Source organism: Brachycentrus maculatus, unplaced genomic scaffold (assembly GCF_059751285.1).
Source record: "Brachycentrus maculatus isolate JH-2025_06_01 unplaced genomic scaffold, ASM5975128v1 h1tg000153l, whole genome shotgun sequence".
NCBI lineage: Eukaryota > Metazoa > Arthropoda > Insecta > Trichoptera > Brachycentridae > Brachycentrus > Brachycentrus maculatus.
The window spans coordinates 1050545-1072337 of record NW_028280906.1 but is presented as its reverse complement, the minus strand read 5'-3'; the positions used below and the strand labels follow the sequence as shown (position 1 = coordinate 1072337).

Sequence of the window (21793 nt, the reverse complement as noted above, 5' to 3'; positions counted from 1 at the left end):
ACTCACTTTAAAGTTTTTTGGTTTTTGTTAGTGTCTTATAAAAATTCCAAAAGTTTTGCGTCAACATTATTTTTAGTTTAATAATAAAATATAAAATTCTAAAGCTATTATAAAAATAAACCTATTGTTTACAGGTGGGTATGATTTACAAAAGAAATGTTTCAACAAACATCTTCCCGAAAAGTATACAATTCATTTTATATTTCTAAATAAAAACTTAATTATTTAAACTAACCTTATCTATAGGAAAAAAATAGCCAATAATACGATTTCATGAACACAATATATGAATTGTGAGAACACTATAAGTGTCATTTTGAGAATTTAAAGCCAACAAGATTTATCAAATTAGAATATTATAAAATATTTTTGAAAGACACAATTATATATTTACAATAAAAGGATTATAACAAAAACCATGAAAATATATGAAAGATGACAATATTCTCATTTAAAAGAACAGAAAACCAATAGTTATGAATGAAATTCCACCAAAAACAATGAATAAAATGCGAATGTATTTTTTTTCAAAGAAATGATTTAAACAATAAAATAATTAATGAGCATAGACAGAACAGTGCATGTATAGACACTAAAATGGCCCCATGGATAATTTAGTAGATCGGACCTTTTACAAATTTACAATGGCTGTTGTGCCACAAATGATGATAATCACAAAAATCAGGCACATTGTATTCAGAAAGGAAAAATTCAAGTATTTGACACACCTGATCATGCCAAGTTTTTCACTCATGAATTACAACTATTGAATTTAATATTGAATTGAAATTATAGTACCTTCAAAAATAAAGAGTAAATCAACTCACAAGTAGGTATGGGCAATAAACCTAATAAAGTTGAAGCCCAAGTAGGCCCATGATAAGCGGTGCTGCGTAAGCCGTGGCTAGATTTGGATGTAAGTTAAAAAAATACATTGATGCCATTTTTGATTCCCCATGTGGAAATGAATGCTGCTTTTTTTTACATCACAAAATTTATATATTTTATAAATATAACAAATTGCATAGCTTTGGATTTTTTTCTTTCAAAATACATAAGTACTCTTGAGATGATTAAGCCTAACGTGAACAATATTGGTTTTAAGTTTACATTTTTTTTTATACAAATGACTTTAAAAATAAACATATTCTATTTGCATACAAAAATATGCAAAAAACTTATTTTACTTAAAGTAGAAACGTATTATATTCCTGTACAAATGTAAATATTGCACCAAATATGGATAGTATACCTATATTGGATTCCTCCTATAATCAGTTAAGTACCTCATTTTTAGTGCATTTTTGTTTAGTAAATATGTATCAGTTAAAATCTAACGGCTAAATCAAAAAAATGTAAAAAACTGATTAGTTACACAATCCGAGAAATTGATTATTTCGGGCTTGCTTGTAAATTTTTGTGAATGATTTTAGAGATACTTTGGCAGTTACATACGTCAGATATGTAACTTTGAAAAAAAATATTGAAAAATATATAATTACATATGAACTCATAAAGTCAACTGCAGTCTAAAAAAAGAAATACAACAAAAATTATGCCATAGCTTTGGGGGTAAGAATGAACTGAAGTTCACTGTAGACTATACTGTGGAGCACGGACTATATACAATTTCATGCATTTATTTGATTTTTTTTAAAATACAAAATACAATTTTGATACTTATAATTAGTTATCATACAACATCGTTTGGATGAAAATATGGATGTCGGAAGGTCGCCAGTTGTTTTTCAAACCACCAACCTGAAAATTAAATACATGTAAGTTTTCCAGCTGTCAAATAGTTTAAGAATATAGGGTCTGTCGCAAAAGTATCGAGAGAATATTCTTCAAAATACAATCCACGGGTGTCATTACACTTTTGGTAGCGTTTCTTCCAGTCTTGGAAGGCACCCTGGAAGGCAGAAGAGAGAAGTCCGGTGGTGCTAAGTCGGGACTGTACAGCGGTTGGGGCAGTGTCGCCACGCCTTGCTTAGAGAAAAACTCCTGGACAAGAGAGTACCATTTTGGTAGAAATCGTTCGCATTCGCAAATCGCTCATCACAATGCAGTGAATTGTGTCTTTTGTCATGTTCCACTTTTCCGCTACCAAGCGAACACTGAGACGACAATCAGACTGAAACACTTCCTTCACTTTCATGACATTGTCATCAGTTTTAGAAGCTGACGGTCGTCCAATGCAAACATCATCTTCAATTGGTTCCCGGCCTTTTTGGAATTATTCGTGCCATTCGCAAACTCTTGCCTGCGACATGGGTTCATCTCCGGAGGCTTCCCGAATCAAAGCCAGGGTCATACCATTTTTTTAGCCGAACTGAGAATTTGATGGATGCCGGCTGCTCCAGCAACCATTGCATCTTGATTTCCGACAAAACACACTTTGCGCGGATCACTGTGCTAGCTCTACCATTGCTCAGAGAGGACTGAGCAGCGATGCGTTTTGTAGCTGCGATTCCCTCCTACCATCCCCATCACTCGGCGCATTCCACTACTCTGCATAGTGCAGTCAGGATTTTTTCTCTCAATACTTTTGCGACAGACGCTGTATATTACGTATTATATATTTTGTATTCCTTTTTTTTCTATTGTTTTATTGTTTCTCACAAATCAGGATGTCATTTTTAGAAAGCATTTATTACATTTCTTGGTACTCGTAAATATATATTGTAACCCAAAAATATTTCAATATTTCAAGAATAGATTGGAAGTTAAAGGCAAATGACTGAAATGGGTGGGTGTGTAGTCTAATGCAGTGTCCAGTCACTACTTGTACACAAATCTGGCCATTTACGTCTCGCTGTGTTACGCAATTGTTTTTAAACTTACTCACTGCCTGAATTATGAATATTACAAAGTTTTGTTGCTACAACCATGAAAACATGACTCATCTTCAGTAATGAACTATCTGATAGTCAGTAATGAAAATTAGGTGTCGATTCTTTCTTTTAAAGGTGAGGACTGAACGGAGTTATTTGGTCGTAACGTAACACGTTACGATGCGACCATTCGTATAGTCAGTACAGTGAGCTGATTATATTAAATATTAAGCCAAATTATTTCACATTACCCAGCTTAATTTTGTTTCATGTTATCACTTTTTTCTGTTATTATTATTATTTATTTATTATTTTTTCTTCTTGTTATTATTATTTGAGAACTACAGATAATTAAATAAATGTAAAACTTACTCGAACTAGGGCATGCGAGTATGGACACTTGGGAACAGAGCCAGTGGTACTATAGGGACCAAAGGCGGAGGCAGGCTATTAGAATGTTCCCCGTCAACACTCAACTGTGACTGAAATAACACATACATAGTCAGTTAAATGAAGAAGTACAGTAGTCCCTCAGTATTTGCACTTTAGTATATGTAATTATGGATTATAATATTTTTCAATATTGTTACAGCATAAAAAAATTTTTTTTTTTAAGTATAAAATATTAAAAATAAAAAATAAAACAAATGAAATTTGTTTAGTTTTTGTATTAAAATATTATCAAAATCCTCAGATTTAGAAAAACTGTGACTTAATGGTCAGTATGAGGCCAGTCTCATGACAGCTAGGAATGTCAGTTCCAAGTCATGTCAGGTGTTCATTTAGAAAAGCCCGTAAAGCGTAGAAATTGCTCTTACCGCTGCATACTTTCTGAATTATTTGAGAACATAATTTTGAAGTTGTTCTGATAGAATCCGCAAAACATGCATCCGGAATCAGAGTTGGAAAAAATTAACCCTAACTGATTATTAAAAAACATTTGCCGGAACTTTAACAATTTGGGAAAAATCATTCAGCAAGACATTCGCTCATTAAGCGACCACCATTACGGTTGTAAAATTCATGTTCTCATTTTTCACAGCATTATTTAGAAACCGGAAGCCTGCAAATACTGAGGGATGACTGTAGTACACAAATACACTCATGAATTCCCCATGGCATGGTTCACACAACAATATGTACCCCGTGATATTTGTAAGATGAATTTGGTTCCCTGGGCTGTGTTCATACTACATGGGTGAAAGCAATAAAGGTGGCAATTACGTAATATCAAACCCTCGTGTTTCTGTGATGTAAAGTAAATAAATTTTCACACAGAGATGAAATTATTTCGTGTTTGCATTTCTTAGAGCATTAGACCAGAATATAACCATACCAATAGAAGCACTAAGGCCAGATATTGCGCAATTCCCGCCACTAGCGCTTTCGCTCACAGTATTAACACTGATTTGCGATCAAAGAAATGTAATTTTACAGAATGTAATGTTTTGTATTCTGTGAAATATATAAAAATAATGGTTTCTTCAAGCGATGACTTATCCTTTGGTTGCATATTTCATTAAATTTATTGTGGTTAGTTTGCAAGGGATAATATTGAAAAATATTTGGAGGGCAATGGGTTAATACTTTCATAATGGAGCGGAACACAAATGTGAATAATGCCGAAATGCAATTCGGCGAGCTGGTGAAACAACCGAAGCGCATGTTTATCCTCTAACTCCAATAGCAATGTTGCACGTGAAAAAAAAAGAGATCCCTTGCACTCAACTCAACACACTTTATAAACGCAGCGCCCTCTCTGCTACGCTACTGCGCGTCATGTTAAAAGCGTCAACTAAATCTGCCTTATATAACACATTATTCTGCACAAATCAAGGAATTCTTCATTAGTTTAGTGTCATTACGGGCAGTGCTTTTTGATACTTTTCAAGTAGAATTAACAGCATGTCAGTAGGTTACCATATTAATTAGTATGGATACATAATTACAAAACGTCATAAAACTTGCCGTGTTTCAAGGACATTATCGAACAAAAAGATTTATTATTATTTAAGTCGAAAAATAAATAGTTTCAATTCAATTTCTTTCAGAAAATTTGCAAAAACCGATGTCGTTTACAATATAATGAAAAAAAAGTCTCTGATATAATTTATCCTAACGTCTACTACAGCCAGCAGCTAAGCACACTTAAAGGTAGTCGGTTTGGTGAAATTTTTGAAGTACAAAACGTTAAAATGTTTCTTCCTAATGCCTACACTGATAAAAAAAACTTGTTTGCAATCGGCATATACATAAATAACACAAAGCCATGTCTGCAGAAAGAAATGTGATTAGTAATTTATTTATGATGTACTGTCAGTACTGATGCATGAATAATTTGGAGATGAAATTAGCAGGATCCCCCACACTCCTGCTTTACTTACACCCATGCTATATTTGGACATTACATATGAAATGATGCAAATCATTCAATGAACCAAAACATTCTTTACCTTAAAAAATAATCTTTAACTTGATTAAATTCGGGGATGTCATTCTCACACATTCCAATTTCAAGTAATGAGTTTATGGAAACATCAGAATTTTGCATAAACTCCAACAGTGGCAAGGTTTCCTTTATAATAATAATTTTTCATTATAATAATGCATACAAAAATCACGACATAATCTGCTCCTTCCTTTAGAATCATTAATATGAACCACTGTGATCAAAAAATATGGTGAAATTATAATTTTATCTTTTAAATCTATGTCATCGCGTTCAAAGTACTCCCCTTCCGATACAATACACTCACTTATGCCAACGTTTTAATTCTAGTCCTCCAAACAATTTGAAGCAGATTTTCGGAATGGCCTTCAAAGCGCGCAGCACTTCGGTTTTTATCTCTTCAATCATGTCAAAAGGGCGTCCCATAAGCGACACTTAAGGTTAGGGAATAGCCAGAAGTCACTCAATGCAAAATCAGGCTAATATGGTGGTTGTGAAATGATACGTCTTGAATCTTTGGCAAAATGGTCCCGAAGCAAAAATGTAGTGAGATGGTGCATTATCATGGTGCAAAAACCAAGAATTGTCTGCCTATAATTCTGGTCTCTTTTTGTGAATGGCTTCACGTAAACTTTGCATAATGCTCAAATAATATTTCTTGTTAATAGTTTGGCCCAGCAGAAGGGATTCATAATGCACCACACCATGATAATCGAAGAAAACTGTTAATGGGATCTTGATTTTTGAACGACTTTTGAATGACTAAACTTTTGAAGAATATTCGCTTGATTGGTCAGTTGTTTCCGAGTCGCATGCATAGATCTAAGTCTCATCTCGAGTTTTCATGCATTTCATTTCATCCTGATAGTCAGAAAACATTGTTTCAGACTTCAATGTGACACTGTTTTTCTAAAAAAAATTAACTTTTTGGCACCAAATGAGGTTTTACTCTTTTCAGGCACAAAACATCTTTCAAAATACATAGTCTGGACTGATCAAAATTAAATGTTAACTATATCAGCAAGATCTCTAATTGTTAATATACAATTTTTGAGCACCAAATCTTTGATTTTCTCAGTTGATGTTGATGGTCGTCCAGAGCTATTTTTGCCTTCAACGCTTTCCTGCCTTCTTTGAATTGTTTATACCACTTGTAAATATTTTCTGTAACATAACCTGGTCATCAAAGGCCTTCTGCAACATTCTCAATGTTTCTGCAGCAGAAATTTCATTCCGCATACAAAATTTAATGCGGTTTCTTTATTCCAACATAATTAAACATGGTAAAAATCAAATAAAATTTTTGCTGTTCATAAAACACATGCGAAACTATTGTACAAATGCAGATCTTGATATGAAATTTGACACACATATATGTGACAATACCTGCATATTTTAAATTAAAAAAATTACCTTATTTTTTGATCACAGTAATGGTAGAATTTACAAGGAAAATTATGTTAGGATGTACTTCAAGTATTGATAATATAATGCGAATATTATGTACCTGCAGTTGATCTGCTGATATTTGCGACTCGGCTTCTTGATTACTCGGTGAGCTTCGAGAGCGATGTTTCGGTGTTTGATTGGGTTGATTTTGAGGGTTAGCCTTTATAAAAATACATAATACCATTATTTGAGCACATTACATCAAAACTCTCCATTTTTACATTTTCAGTTTTTACACCAATTTCAAATCAAACCTAATTCCAGTTTCATCTCCTTTTATAATCTTATTTCACTGTTTACATTTGAGAAGTCAACCAGTTAATAACTTTTTTTTTGTTACTATATATGTACTCCTAACCTTTAAAATTAAGTTTGTGCATTTGTTTTATGTAAATGTCGCTAAACTTTTCTCAAATTCCTTTAACAGTAAGAAAAAATTGCTACCGGCTGTTATGAATGGGTCCAATATTTTTTAATGTTTTTTAAAATAATTATGTTTAAATAGTCCCATGAGTTTTAAAAGTAGGTTGGTAAAATTACCTGTGGATGTTTTTCTACCCTTCGTATGTGAGATGTGCAATCGATTCCGTGCAAACTGCGCTTATGCTGAGTCAGGTGATAACCTTGTATAAAGCCTTCCCCACAAATGTCACAATTGAACCTAAAATCATTTCAGTTATGTAATAGCTGCTTCTGTGTAAAATTTTATCAAGATTTTTTAAAATTCAAATTGATTTTCACATAGAGATTCACGTAGAGATTCAAGTGATGCAGTTATAATTACCGTTCTCCTGTGTGTCGTCGTACATGCGACTTAAGGTCATTTCCTTGCGCAAAGCGTTTCCCGCAATATGTACAGACATACGGCTTTTCACCAGTGTGTACTCGAAGATGAACAGTTAGGTTATACTGCCTCTGGAACCCTAAACAAATAGCTTAAGTTAGATATATAAACAAACAATTCGTACATGTGTTTTCACTGCAATAATATGTACCACATGCGAACATTAAAATAGTTTGTTTGCGAATCTTATATGATAATTATTCCAGTTCTATAAACTGATTCCAATAAGTTTTGGATATGTGTAGTAGAAATAAAAGTCATTAAATGGGCGACAGAAATCTCGCAACAGCACCTAGCGAGTAATTATGGGAAGATCTCTAATATAACAGAAAGACACGGAAACTGCATTATATAGGATACATATCGTAGTCGTACAGGAGAAAGTGACTAACTACCAAAACGTAAAATGTTCAGGAGGGCCATTTAACTCACTCTTGCTTGCCAAGAAAATAAACACCAATGCAGTTAGTCATTTTAAACAAGTCAGTATATTATGCTTCCAAGTTTAAAATCCTTTGAGATTTTTTCAGGGCAATATTAAGCTAGTAAGATATCAAATAGTCAATGATCACGTTTTTGTAAAACAATGCACTTGGTCACTTTCTCCTGTATGACTACGATATATGCATAGGAATCTAAATAGTCCTGTGAAATCCAAAAATAAAAAGGAGAAAGAATCTGATGAAATTGTGAACAACTTTCCACAGAGTACTTCTGATTGCATTTCATAATTTCCATTACACTGTGACACATTTAAATTTATTGTTTAAATATTGAATGTATACCTTGTTCATTAACGATGTAGACATTTTACAGCAAGTAGAGGCGGGTTAAACAGTACATTATAAAAAAAGACTACAGATAGAGTTTAATAATATACTAGGTATGGATAAAAATTATTAATTTGAAAAACTTTATAGAGCGCTATTTTTTTAAAATACTATCTGTACGGTACTATCTTTTTTCAATTAATGGGAAAAATTATGGAAATATTTTAGCAAAAAAACGCAATTTTAAGTTCTTCTTCAAAATGTTAAAACTGTTGGTAAAAGAGCATTCCATGCCACCAGACCCTTAACATCAAAGCAGGTTCTCCAAATTTAGAGCACTGATTGCGAACTGGTGAGATCATTTTATTCATCTAGTTGATGAAGTGTGTGATGTCTATCAACTAATTGGCTTGAGATGCACACACCTGTAGATATGCTAGAGCCGTATTGTACATTGATTTATTACACTCTAAAGCATTGCCAGTGCAGTTAGTGAGGTAGTAACGGGGAGAGTAGAATTTACAAATTTAAATGCAATTGTTATTATTGTATGAGTAAAAGCAACCTACCTTTACCACAAACTGTGCATAGATGTGTTTTTTCTCCAGTATGGTAGCGCTCGTGGACAGTAAGATCTGTGGCTCGAGGAAAACCTTTGGAACAAAACTTGCATTTGTAAGGCTTTTCTCCCTTGTGGCGCCGCATATGTATTACCAGATAATCGTTACGTATGAATCTGAAACCACAACAAATATGTCAGAGCACATACACAAAAAAGCCTCAGAATTCCTAAAACGATAATCCAACTTCCATCAAAATTTTAATGAAATTGTGATGACAATTCCCAAAATTGAAGATAATATTTTGCCAAAACAAAATATTTTTAATAAAAATACAGATAGACAGTTGGTAGTGACAGGCGCTGTGACGGCGACTGAAATAAGTGATTGATCACAGTGCTTTAGCTTATCTCTCTGGAACCAGGAAATAGCTATTCAGTCATAACTTGGAACATTAGCTGCTGTTAATCCTTCACTTTCAGGTACTAACACTCGGAAACATTTTGATCAGTTTTTAACATGTTTTCACACTATTTTCATGCCTTTCATGAAATTTTCCAACTGCTAGCTAGAAAGAAAGAGTTGGAGAATCGTTTTTACTCCCTCCGTTGTAAACGTCATAGACAGTTTAAGCGCATGTGCCTAGTGTAATGAGGTAATACGTTGCATAGGGAACCAGTAGATGCTTGCACATTATACTGTACATTAGTTGAACACGTAATATTTATTAGTCAACAATATCCAATGTGTGACAAGTGAAATGGAGAAAAAGAGAAAAATAACCTTTAGGGATGAAAAGAAGCAAATAAATTACAAAAAGCACCAAAAACTACTAAAAGAAAAAGAGAGTTTCGATGCAGGCAGACGGAAAATATTTTAACGGAATATTTATACGGAAAATATAATTGAAAGGAAAATGATGGACAAAATAACCTTCCAACAACCTCAAATATACTAGATGCATCGATAGCACCGTTATGTGAAGACACGGTAAGTGGTATGGGGAATTTGAATGGGACTGACATGGGAGGGCAATGCATAAAATGAACTATTTCTAAAAACTAAAAAGTTTCACTTCTAATGTACGAGAGTCTCACATATTTTTCGATAATATTATATGTTAGATAGTTAAAAATTATTATTCTTTCCATATAAAGAAATATGCAAAATAAAACACAATTGCTTTGCATGGCTTTACCATTAAAATAATAAAGTTTAGTGGTTACCTTTGACCGCACTCTGAACAGAGGAAAGGTTTTTCTGCTGAATGCCACTTATTATGCTCTTTGAGATGCCATTTGGAATTAAAAGATTTGTCACACACTTTACAAGTAAAAGTTTTGTCTCCTGTGTGCATTCTCATATGTGTTTCTAGATATTTAGATGTGGTGAATCCTGAAAAAAATAGAAAAGAATGTGGAAATTTATAAGCAATTAAAGATGGTATGGTATGGAGTTAAGGGTGTAAAGCTTATTTTTATAAAATAATAAAGTCTCGCTGAACACTTTCTCCAATATTCTGCTTTCTATACTGGAATAGGCTTTTAGACAAATAATTTATTTAAGTAATGTGTGATAAAAACACAAATAAAAATTAATGATTACTTTTAAAAATGGGAGACTGATCCCCGTGCATACAATGACAAGAAAGCTATATGAGGAAATAGAAGATGCAATAGTTATTATTACACATTTTTGATACCTCGGTTGCATATTGAACAGAATGCGGTCTTTGGATTCTTCTGTTTCCCAGAGTGTAAAGCGGCCCTGTGTCTTTCAAGATGTTCAACTTTGAAGAATCCCTTTGTACAAAGATCACACGGATAAGGTTTTGTATCCATGTGAGACCACATATGCTTATTAAGGTGATCTTGCCTAAAAAAAATGTTATGTTGAATAACGGTTAATCGTAGATTATATCGCATTATATGTTTGTTAATTAATTATACAATATGGAACTTACCGGATAAACGACTTGTCACAAGAGTTACATTGGAGTTTCTCCAAAGGCTGGTGAGACACCTGATGCCGTTTAAGGCGATGCACATTGCTGAATGTCTTGTCGCAAGCGACGCAGCCAAACATTACAGACTCACCCGTATGTTTTGCCATGTGCACTTGGAGGTTTAAATCTGATGTCAAAACCTAAACAAATTCACTCAATGTATCAAAACAAGACGGTCAAGTAAAAAGTTATTCAAAATATGTTACCTCGCAATAGTCGCGCAGCTATGTACATATTGAAGTTTATATGTATTCTAATAGTTTCAGTAGCCAGGTAATTATGACAGGATTCTGTCCAATACTATTCACAAAAATCATTTTTTATCTTGGGAACATTTACCTTAGGGCACATTGTGCACGGAAATTCACCAATTTCTTCAGTATCAGTGATAATTCTTAATCTTTTGTTCAGTTTATGTCTTTTCTTAGGATCAAACTCTCTCTTCCGTCCGCGTACTTTTCTTTTCTTCAGGTGGAAAGGTTGGTACTCGGAGCAATCACTAGCAACTTCCTGAAAGTCATATTTTGGCATAAAAATATCACATTTGGTATTTACTTGAATAGGCATTACTTAATTTGATGATCGGTTACACACCACGCCATTTCCATCCAAAACATCATTTTCTAAAGCTTCAGGAAAGCTATTGGCATCATCTTCAATAATTTGGTTTTCCCTGTAACAATTGCGTAAAAACATATTTTTAATATTGATGAAAATGTTCGAACTGAAGATTATCTCATATATAGTTGTATATGTACACATATACATACCTTTCAGCTTCTTCTAACAATTCTTCCAAAGGTTCTTCCTTTATAACACTTATGGGTTCAACTTCATCGGTGGGTATTGTGTTTGTATCGGGTATCGCTGATCTAGATTTCTTTACCAAGCCATTTTTAACTGGTGACAACTTTTCCGGAACTTCTATTGCCAATACATCTACCAACTTCGTTTCAGACGATGCTATAAATTAGAACGATTAACAACACACGAGATCTTTAAAATAAAGTAGCTAATTTGTAATATAGGAAATGATTGACTAATGGTAGCCCTTAATGTAATACCTGTCTCTTTTTGGTGATTTTCGTTAATATGTGAAGTGAGGGCTTCTGGTGAAGTAAAACTTTTATTACATACTAAGCACAGGTGTGATACTCGCTTACATGTTAATAAGTGCCTTTGATAGTTGTCATATCTGTAAGAGTAAAGTTTAATTTTAATTCACATGTGAGAAAAATCCAATTAAATTCACTTATGTGACCAAATCGTAACAACTTACTTGTTAAAGCCTAGTTCACAACTATTGCAGTTATAATTTTTCTTCTTTCCGTGTGCTAACATCATGTGTTTCCTCATGCTTTGCAGCTTTTCAAAGGGAAGCTTACATATCAGGCAAGTTAGTGACTCATCCTGTAACAAAATAATGTTAAATTCAAATTACTTGCAAGCCAAGCATTTTGTTGATGGCCTGTTGAATTTTACTGAAGTAATATTTGGCAACTTGAATTTATCCAAACAAAATAAATGGTTGGAATAAAATATGGAAGAAATCAGATCTTGCATGTAACCTGGTAGTAAATCTAGTAGGTGATAAAAAGGACCATTGCAAAGTAACGATGCTGTTTTGATGGCAAGGACGTGATATTGGAGCGAGGTGCGGATGGCATACACATAAAGGGTGATTTGTTGTTTCTGATAGCTGCAGAGAATGTGATATTACAGTATTACTTTTGGAGACTTCTAAAAGTGGAAGGGATGTCTTTACATGAAGAGGGTTACTTACTGCCAGGGGTTTTCGGGGAACTGTACTATTATGGATACTCTGCATATGTTTCTTATAATTTTCTCGATTAATATAAACCTTTCCACATTCCTCACATGAAACTACATCAGCAGCAGCATGTCTTTTCATATGCACAGTAAGTCTGTAAAAAAAGTTCTCAGAATTAAATCAATAATTAATATAGTCAATAAATATATATACTTTAAAACGTAATAAAAAACACTCATTCTATACTTGAAGTTATACAAATGTCTTCTACATTAATTGATCAGTAAATAATGCAAAAGGTTGGGAAAAAAGTAATTTCGTATTTTGTGGCCTTTTTTTAAAACTAAGCATATCTCGTTTGTTATTGGTCACATCGGATCATACGATATGGCGTTGTAAAGGTGTGAGTGTATACTGCAAACGCTTCTTTGACAATATTGAGCTTGGTCAGTTCAGTTGTAATCTATCGTGCGTCAAGTATGGAGATCTCAAAAGATGAAATTCACCATATTTTACATTTTAACTACCTGAAAGGGACCTTTAACTACCTGAAACTCTGAAAAAACCTGAAAAAAAATTATGTATGCGGGGCCATTTCTCTTTTGGTTCATGCTGAACAACAGTGGTTCGAGCGATTACGTTCCGGTGTAGTGGAGATGAATGAAATGAATGAAAGCCAACGAAGTGGCCCAGACCGTGGCCCAGCCAGGACTGACGACTAAGAAGGTGTTGCTGTGTGTTTGGTGGGTTTGGCAGGAAATACTATATTTTGAGCTAATCCCTAAAGCCAAACGCTCAATTCTGCCCTTTACTGTGAACAACTTGACCGTTTGAAGCTGGCGATCGAACGGGAGCGTCCAGCATTAGTGAATAAGAGAGGAATCGTGTTTCATCAGGACGTCAGGCCGCACACATATTTTATGATGCTCTAGAAGCTCCGGAAGCTCGGATGGGAAGTTCTTATGTATCCACCCTATGGTCTGGTTCCCAACGCACTTGGTGGGGGTACAAGTAAAAATTGGCTGTCAGAGTTTTTTGCCAAGGTATCAAACAGGACGGCGCATATTTGACTTAAATCGGATGATTGTAACACTTTTTATAAAGCATTGAAATAAATCAAAAAATATAAAATTACTTTTTCCCAACCTAATGATACAGATGCAATATTTGTTGTGGTAATAGCGTTGGGATTTTTAGTTTTACTTTTTTTATACCCAGTTACATCTGCAATTTGAATAGTTGCACAAGTATTATTTATTGGGATTTTGATGTGTAAATTTCTCTACAGAATCTATGATAAAGCCTTCCATGCCAACAAAAGTAAACCTTTCCAGCCATCATAGGTGATCTTGGAATATTTATAAAACTGCGAGTTAGAAATATGACCGTTGGCATAAATTTTATACTGATGGAGTAATCTGTCATTGAGTTTTTAGCTGGACATGCATCATTCACCATTACAGTGTAGATGAAAAAGCTTTTTTTCAATCAATATAAGACATTATACGAAAAAGTAAACATAGATATATACTTACGAAAACAAAGATTTAAATTTCTTTTGGCATTGAGAGCAATTGTGTAAATGCAAATAATCAGCCTGTATAGTCTGTGTAGATTTTTCATTCTCTTTTACATTTAAAAATGAAGCATTCCCCAATGAGCCACTGAAAAAGTTTCAAAAATATAAAAAAATGTATACAGCATAGTTTGCAAGAACCATCCCATTGAGAGATTAAAATAAATATGTGAAAAAGGAATTAATACCAGTAATTTCAACATGCCTCTTAACTGGAGAATGCCTTTTACATTATTTCTTTGGATTGTGTATAACTAATTTTAAAACTACACATCAGTTTTTTTAAGACTAAATGGAAAAATATTTGTTTATGCTTAGAGGATCGAAATAGTCCTATAAAGAGTCTGCACTTTTCAAATAAAAAATATCATGAAACTTACATTTTTATCTCGCTTTCATAAGTGTGTTGATGTTCTGCAGAATCTCGAGCTTCCATTTTTATGGACCGTAAATCAGAATTGAACATAGTATTAAAGTCTATTATATCAATATTTCCAGCTGAAACCTCTTCCTTGACTCCTGTTAACAGAAAAAAATATATAATTAAAGCAAGGAAAACCCCATGGTTAATTTTAGCAATGAATAAGTATATTTGTTAAAAGTAACCAACTAACTAATTAACTAACCATCATGCCGTATCCCGCAGGAGTAGGCAGAGAGAATAGAATGCCAAACCACTCTTTCTTTGCAAACATTCTTCGCCTCTTCCACGTTCAAGCATCTCCTCATACATACCCGCCGATTGTTTCGACTCGTAACCTGACCGCTTTCGAGTATTCAGCATACCTGATCGTGACAAGTTTTTCTCGGTCTTCCTCTGCTCCTTTTTCGAATTACATTCGCCTCATAAATTTGTTTTACCGTTCTTTCCTCACTCATTCATTCTACATGTCCAAACCATCTCAAAACAACTTTATAACATCTATCATACATCGTTTTGTCGCACATTCTTCTGAAAGATCGCTTTTCGATTTCATTTGATAAAAGTACAAATATGTAAAAATTGGAATGTAAATGTATAATATCACACATCAGCCATAGTTTGTACCTTTTTTGGTGATTTTTTTGCTCATTCAAAATTATGATTAAAACAATAAAAATATCAAACCTGAGTTTGAATTTGCTCCAGCCACATAGATGCTTTTCGGTGATTTGGAAATATATTTCTTGAGCTTAGCATCCGATGTCTCACACATTTGTCTAAATGAGTATGCAGAATTAAGTTGTTGAGCGCAATGCACACAAATTTGACACGGCAGTCCATCATTTTCTCTGATCTGTTGATACAATAAAAAAATAAACATACAGTTGAACTCCACATAAGTCTTCGCTAAATTCACATTGGTCACATGGAAGTTCAACATTAGTTTTAGCAGATTCAGATCATTAAAATATATATTCACATAATTGGAAATGATAACACAAGATATCGCTCACTCCTTTCAACTACGTCATATATCAAAAATCGTCAATTTTCAGTTGTGCATGTTTTCGGAATGCCCAGAAAATGTTCTATATCCCAGCAAAAGTGGAATATTTTTAGCTTAATATTTACCTGCTACAGCGCAGAAAGTGTAGTTTTTGCATTTTGAAGAAAAGGTATTATTAATTTTTTTTTTTTTTAAATATACTAAATATTTTTCAAATGGAGAAAAAAGATTCAGGTTTTACCTAAAAAGATCTGTTGCACAGTAAAAAGTTCAACATGGCTTGATATTTATTTTCAATACATTTTATTATATTCTTAAAAACAATCTCCTGAAAAATCAATATATGACGTTGTTGAAAGGAGTTAGCGATATAGTAGGAATAAAAACAAAAAATTATAAAGAACATTGCAGATATTATTGTCAAGTGAGTTTGTCATTGGTATTGTCAGTGTGGCCTGTCATGAAAAAAAAAACTATAAAGAGCACTAGAGAAAATACGGTAGTGATCTGACCATTAACTTTTTTTTATGGAGTAAAGCAAAAAAAAGTGCCTTTAAAAATGTGGTTCATTCTAATGACCAAAAAATGAGAGCTACAAGTAGTTTAGAAAATTTTATGTAGAATTTCGGCTTTCGGAAAGAATTGGAGTATGGTAATGACAGGCAGAATGGTGTTAGATACGCAGAGGGATGCAGTTTTAATTTTGGGACAGTTTTAATGTTTGGGACGGCGCTATAATAATAACAAATGGTGAGTTTTTTATTATTTCTAATCTTTAAAGTAGAAAATTATAAACCAATACATAATTATTAAATAAATTAATAAAATAATAATTAACACATTGCTGTGAGAAACGCTTGAAAGTATCTTTTAGTAAGTAGAGAGCGGGAGACGCTTATAAGTGTAATATTTGCTTACTTTTGGTAAAGCGCGAGACACCAAATAACATTGTACAGGTCAGAATCAGGTTTGCGGTTACTTGAGAATAGTATACAGAGGGTTGGGTGGCAGACTGTTTGAGTATAATTAGGGTCGGGCTTGATAATAATAATGTGTTACGGTAAAAAAAGTTTTTTTTTTTGCAATTTAACATACGCTTTAATAAAATGAAGGTCTTGTCACGTGTTAAGTGACGTATATCTTGAATAGACCACTAGAAGGGCAAATACATCAGGCAAGTACTAATGTAAATTATCATCAAAAAATCTCATCCAACATAATGAATGGCGACTGCATTCACTAGGGGTTTTCGATATATGGGCATTGAGTAACTTACCCGACGATACTATTTTAAATGGATGAGCGTACGGATAAAGGGGGTGAGAATCGGCCTAGTAACATTTTTGTACAGATTTTTCTTAACGAGGTAAAACATTCAAGATGATTGTGAATATGCAGATATCGCTCACTCCTTTCAAGAACGTCATAAATCAAAAAACTTGATTTTTCAGGAGAATGTTTTTAAAGTTTAAAAATATAATACAATGTATTAAAAATTAATATCAAGCTACTTACTGAACTTTTTACTGTGCAACAGATCTTTTAAGTTATAACCTGAAGGTTTTTGCTCCATTTGAAAAATATTTAGTATATTTAAAAAAATAATTAAACAATATCTTTTCTTCATAATGCAAAAACAACACTTGCCACTTGCTGCCCTGTAGCGGGTAAATATTATGATAAAAATATGCCTCTTTTGCTGGGATATAGTACATTGTCTGGGCATTCCGAAAACATGCACAACTGAAAATTGACGATTTTTGATTTATGACGTTCTTGAAAGGAGTGAGCGATATGTGATATAATTGCTTGTTTGCTTGGTAATCTTTTCAGCTTTAAAAAGAAATTGGAAAGCATTAAATTTGTGGTAAATCAAAAATTACCATCGATGAGAGTAATTTTAAAATTATCGAATGTATCAAACCCTTATCTGCACCCCAATGATGCATAGAGCACTGCATCATATAACTGCAGTGTTATCTTGATCGTTAACAAATGAAGGAAAGGCGATTAGCCCTCCGCTTCAGGTACCAGTCCAGGGTAATTGAATTGAATAAACATTTAAATAAAAAAAACATTTATATTTATTTGACCCCCCCTGGGAATCGAACTCGGGACCTCCAGAACGGTAGCCGAGAGTGCTAACTATTACACTACGGAGGCGGACAAATTTTTAAATTACCTACAAATAATAAATTTTACTTACAATATATGCAATAATGTCCATACTTTTCCTCTCCAAAGCGTTGATAATTGCTTAGCAATCTGACTAAATAGGTCAGCGATATTACAATTTCAATTTACTACTTAAATGTAATTCATCTGCAATGTACGTGTTTTTCAATAGGTGGTATGCGTACGATGCTGCATCAAGGGGTGAATGCGGCAATCTCTCGACCAAGATAATTTAATCACATTTGTCACATTAACCTTTCCCTTACGATGCTAAAAATTTTCGCGTGCACCGGTGATATGTATTTTGTACACCATATGAAAATGTGGTTTAAAAACGGGAAAAATGTGAATATTCCTAAATGTTGCTTTTATTGACCATAGTTGAAGTTGAAATGTAACAATTTTGTAATGTAAGCTGTGAAAATGAGACAAAAATACATCGCAAGTAGCCGCAATAGCTGGCGTAGCGACACGACCGCCGCGTACAACGGTTGCACTACTAAACTTGCAACGACATGCGCGTATACGCAAATCAACGGCACGCGCACACACACACAGAAATGACATTTTTCACAGTTAACTTTATGAATTGGATACATTGCGTTGATTTTTTATCTTACATCTATTTAGACTAAGTCAATTAGTCCGAAACCGATGTTACGTATGTTATTAAAAATTTGTTTTACTACAATTTATTTAACGTCAATTTTCAATTTGATTTTTTTATTTGCAATTTAAAGTACGTAAGTCAAAAAAGACAAAGGTCAACGATTTTAATGTCTTCTAGCACAGGTACACTCAAGGCAGAGAATTATTTTCTCTTTGAAAGTAATAATAATAATATAATAAAACCCTTATCCGCACCCCAATGGTGCATAGGGCACTGTGTCATATTAACGCAGTGTTATCTTGATCGTTTACACATGAAGGAAAGGTGATCAGCCCTCTGCTTCAGGTACCAGTCCATGGTGATATTGAATAAATATTACAGTGAAAAAATCACTTATATTTATTTTACCCCCCTTGGGAATCGAACCCGGGACCTCCAGAGCGGTAGCCGAGCGTGCTGACCATTACACTACGGAGGCGGACATCTTGAAAGTAACTTCAATGTTATTTAAGGTATAGATGTAAAAAAATCAGAAAATCAGAAAAAAGAATCAGAACTAACAAAAATACATACATAGCATTTATTCACCTAGAAAAAGCCTTCAATAAAGTAGACTGGAAACAGCTTTTTAAGATACTTAATAAAATAGGAATGAATTACAAGGACAGAAAAGCGATATGGAGCTTGTACTGGAAAGAAATGGCGGTAATACTTAGCAGAGAAATTTGTGCGGAAGCAAAGTTGGCCAAGGGGTGAGACAAGGCTGTTCAATGTCCCCAGAGCTGTTTAATTGTTACATACAACAAGCCATTGACGAGATAAGAGAAGATATGGTAAATTAACCCGGGGGGGGGGGGGGAAATATAATGACAGAAGATAGACATAAGGCAAACAGACGATATGGCACTGATTCCTGACACTGAAAATGAACTTAATGAAGTGTTAAATAGAATGGTAACTACCATAAACAAAGGAAAAACTAAATGTATGGTTGTAGGAAGAGAGGAATTACAGACAAACATTGTACTTGATAGTAAACATATCAAACAAGTAAAGGAATTTGTTTATTTGGGCAGCAAAATTACTCAGGCGGATAAAACAAGCAAAATAGCATTAAATAAGAAATCTTTAAAAAAAAACCTGATAACATAAGTTGAAAAACAAGAAAAAACTCAATCAAAACTCTGGTCCTGAGCAAACTGTTGTATGGAAGCGAAATGTGGACTAAGGAAGGCTGCTGGAGGTGTTTGAGATGTGGTGCTACAGACGCATGATAAGGATTCATCGGTCGGAACATGAAGGAAACAATGAGGTATTAAGTAGAGCTGAGGAGTCTAAATGCTTACTAAATACAATAACACAACAGCGAGCCAAATGATAGGTCATATTAAAAGATACCCAGACCTGCTTCTTATGATTGCAGAAGGCATATGAAGGCACAAACTACAGAGGACGACCCCACTTTAACTACATGGACCAAATTGTTTCCGATATGCGCTGTAGCGGGTACGCCGAATTGAAGAGACGGGCGGAGAATAGAAGCGGATTGACCATGAAAGAAGCAAAACAATCATCACGCACATTGTAACCGACGAAGAAGAAGACATAAATCGATAATTTTGATTTTAGGGAGCTGCATCGGATTGTAGAGATTCTTGGATATAGGAGTAGAATACACTTGATAAGGTACAAACGGGACATATCTTAGGTTGAGAACATTGCGATTAATTAATGGTGTAACTAATGGCTAACTGTTAACTTTTTCGGTAACCTGTTTGGGATGGTATTTGTTACCTTTTCTCAGTTTATATTTCTTTTGAGCTTACATTTTTGACAATAAAATTTTCTAATATATAAAAAGCTACAAATTCACAGTACGCTACCAAATGTGTACACTGATTGCCGTAATTAATTAGTTGAATTCAAAAATTAAATAAAGCAAAGTTCTTTTAAAGAAGTCATTATTTTATTCGGTTTTATAATTTGGTTGTCAATGTGTTTATATTAATTACATTTTTTTTTGGATACAAAACTTAGGCTACATGGTACAAATGATCAGGATGAGATATATTTTCTAGTAAAATTACATTTTGCGGCTTACAATAGCATATGTAGGATGGATTGGTATTGAAAAGTTAGCGATGTCAAGAGTAGAATACTACCATATTATTATTTTCGCATTTGTTGATATTCAACCGCCATTGAGTGGGCTAAAAATTATTGCGATTGAAAATATTTCATGAGAATGAAATTTGTGGGGCCACAAATTCACCTCTGGGTGCCTGTTTGCATCACTTAACACAAAAACTCCCTTCTTTCCTTCCTTATAGTTTCTCGGCTACACCAGAAATTCACAAAAAAATTGTTGAAAGTACTCTATTTATTCCACCCGATAGCAGATAAACCATTATTGCAATATCTATACATGAAAAGAAGTGTAAAACAAAACATTTTACAATTTAAAGTATTCAGAACGTATTTCTATAAAGAAAAAACTGGAACAGTAGTTCAGAAATTCTTTGAAATATGCCTCTAGGTATTGATGCAGGAAAACCAATTTAATAATCTACTTATAAACCTCCAAACGCTAAATGAGGTTCACCAATAGGTCATGAATATTTCCTAAAAAAACTTTTCTTGATGTGAATGTATTTTATTTTTTAACCAACTCCGAAAGAAAGAAAAATAAGACGCCGACCAAAGAATAATAAAACGGCCGGATATTAGTTACATCTCTAGAAACACAATCAGAAATACAAACAATAGTAATTTTTCTGTAAATAAAGTCATAGAGGTTATCGCAACAGTCATAGTCCTAATGTCATTATGTCCGCGTATAACCTTCAAAAAAACATAAAAAATATATATTGTTTGAAATATAATAAAAAAATTGACATACAAGAAACCAAAAGACGCGTCATTTAATACAAATAAATAATAATTGACCTGAATTCGAGTGCTTGACGTAAGTTTTTGATCCAGGCGCGGTCCCGAACTGTCCTCTGCTGTAAACAAACCCCTCATCTCGCCGCCTTCTCTAAGACAACTTCGACAAATGCGCCCTATATTTATCACTTCGTCACCCATTTTTTTTGTTAAAAAATTAACACAATTCAATAAAATCACATTATTAATCTTGGCAAATTAGCACAAACAGGGCTGTCCTATTAACGTGCACCATGACAGGCGACCACCAAGCAACCACAGACTACTGCTAAATATATGCAAGCGACGCCAGGCGACGCCTCTGCACACATGCGCACCTTTTGATTTGTGTATCCAAGATGGAGGCGATTATCGTAGATAAGCATAGATAATGA

General features: G+C 33.8%; 1 protein-coding gene across 2 annotated transcripts; it reads right to left on the bottom strand.

The window, feature by feature from the left end:
• Positions 1-1301: 1301 nt before the first annotated feature.
• On the bottom strand, positions 1302-21765 carry LOC148308677 (uncharacterized). Of its 2 annotated transcripts, XR_015837651.1 has the most exons (20): positions 21420-21763; positions 15367-15535; positions 14639-14777; positions 14218-14346; positions 12695-12836; positions 12191-12321; positions 11976-12106; positions 11682-11874; positions 11506-11584; positions 11251-11421; positions 10870-11051; positions 10609-10781; positions 10133-10301; positions 8916-9082; positions 7517-7655; positions 7273-7393; positions 6791-6892; positions 5288-5409; positions 3207-3316; positions 1302-1761 (listed from the first exon to the last, which is right to left on the bottom strand). XR_015837651.1 is itself a non-coding variant. In XM_088261358.1 (19 exons), exons 1-18 carry the CDS (start codon positions 21558-21560, stop codon positions 3212-3214), a joined length of 2583 nt encoding a protein of 860 aa, XP_088117484.1. In that variant the 5' UTR covers positions 21561-21765; the 3' UTR covers positions 1302-1761; positions 3207-3211. The 2 variants fall into 2 exon arrangements, 1 of the variants encoding a protein (XP_088117484.1); XM_088261358.1 differs by lacking the exon at positions 5288-5409 and having other exon boundaries at positions 21420-21765.
• Between the last annotated feature and the right edge of the window lie 28 nt (positions 21766-21793).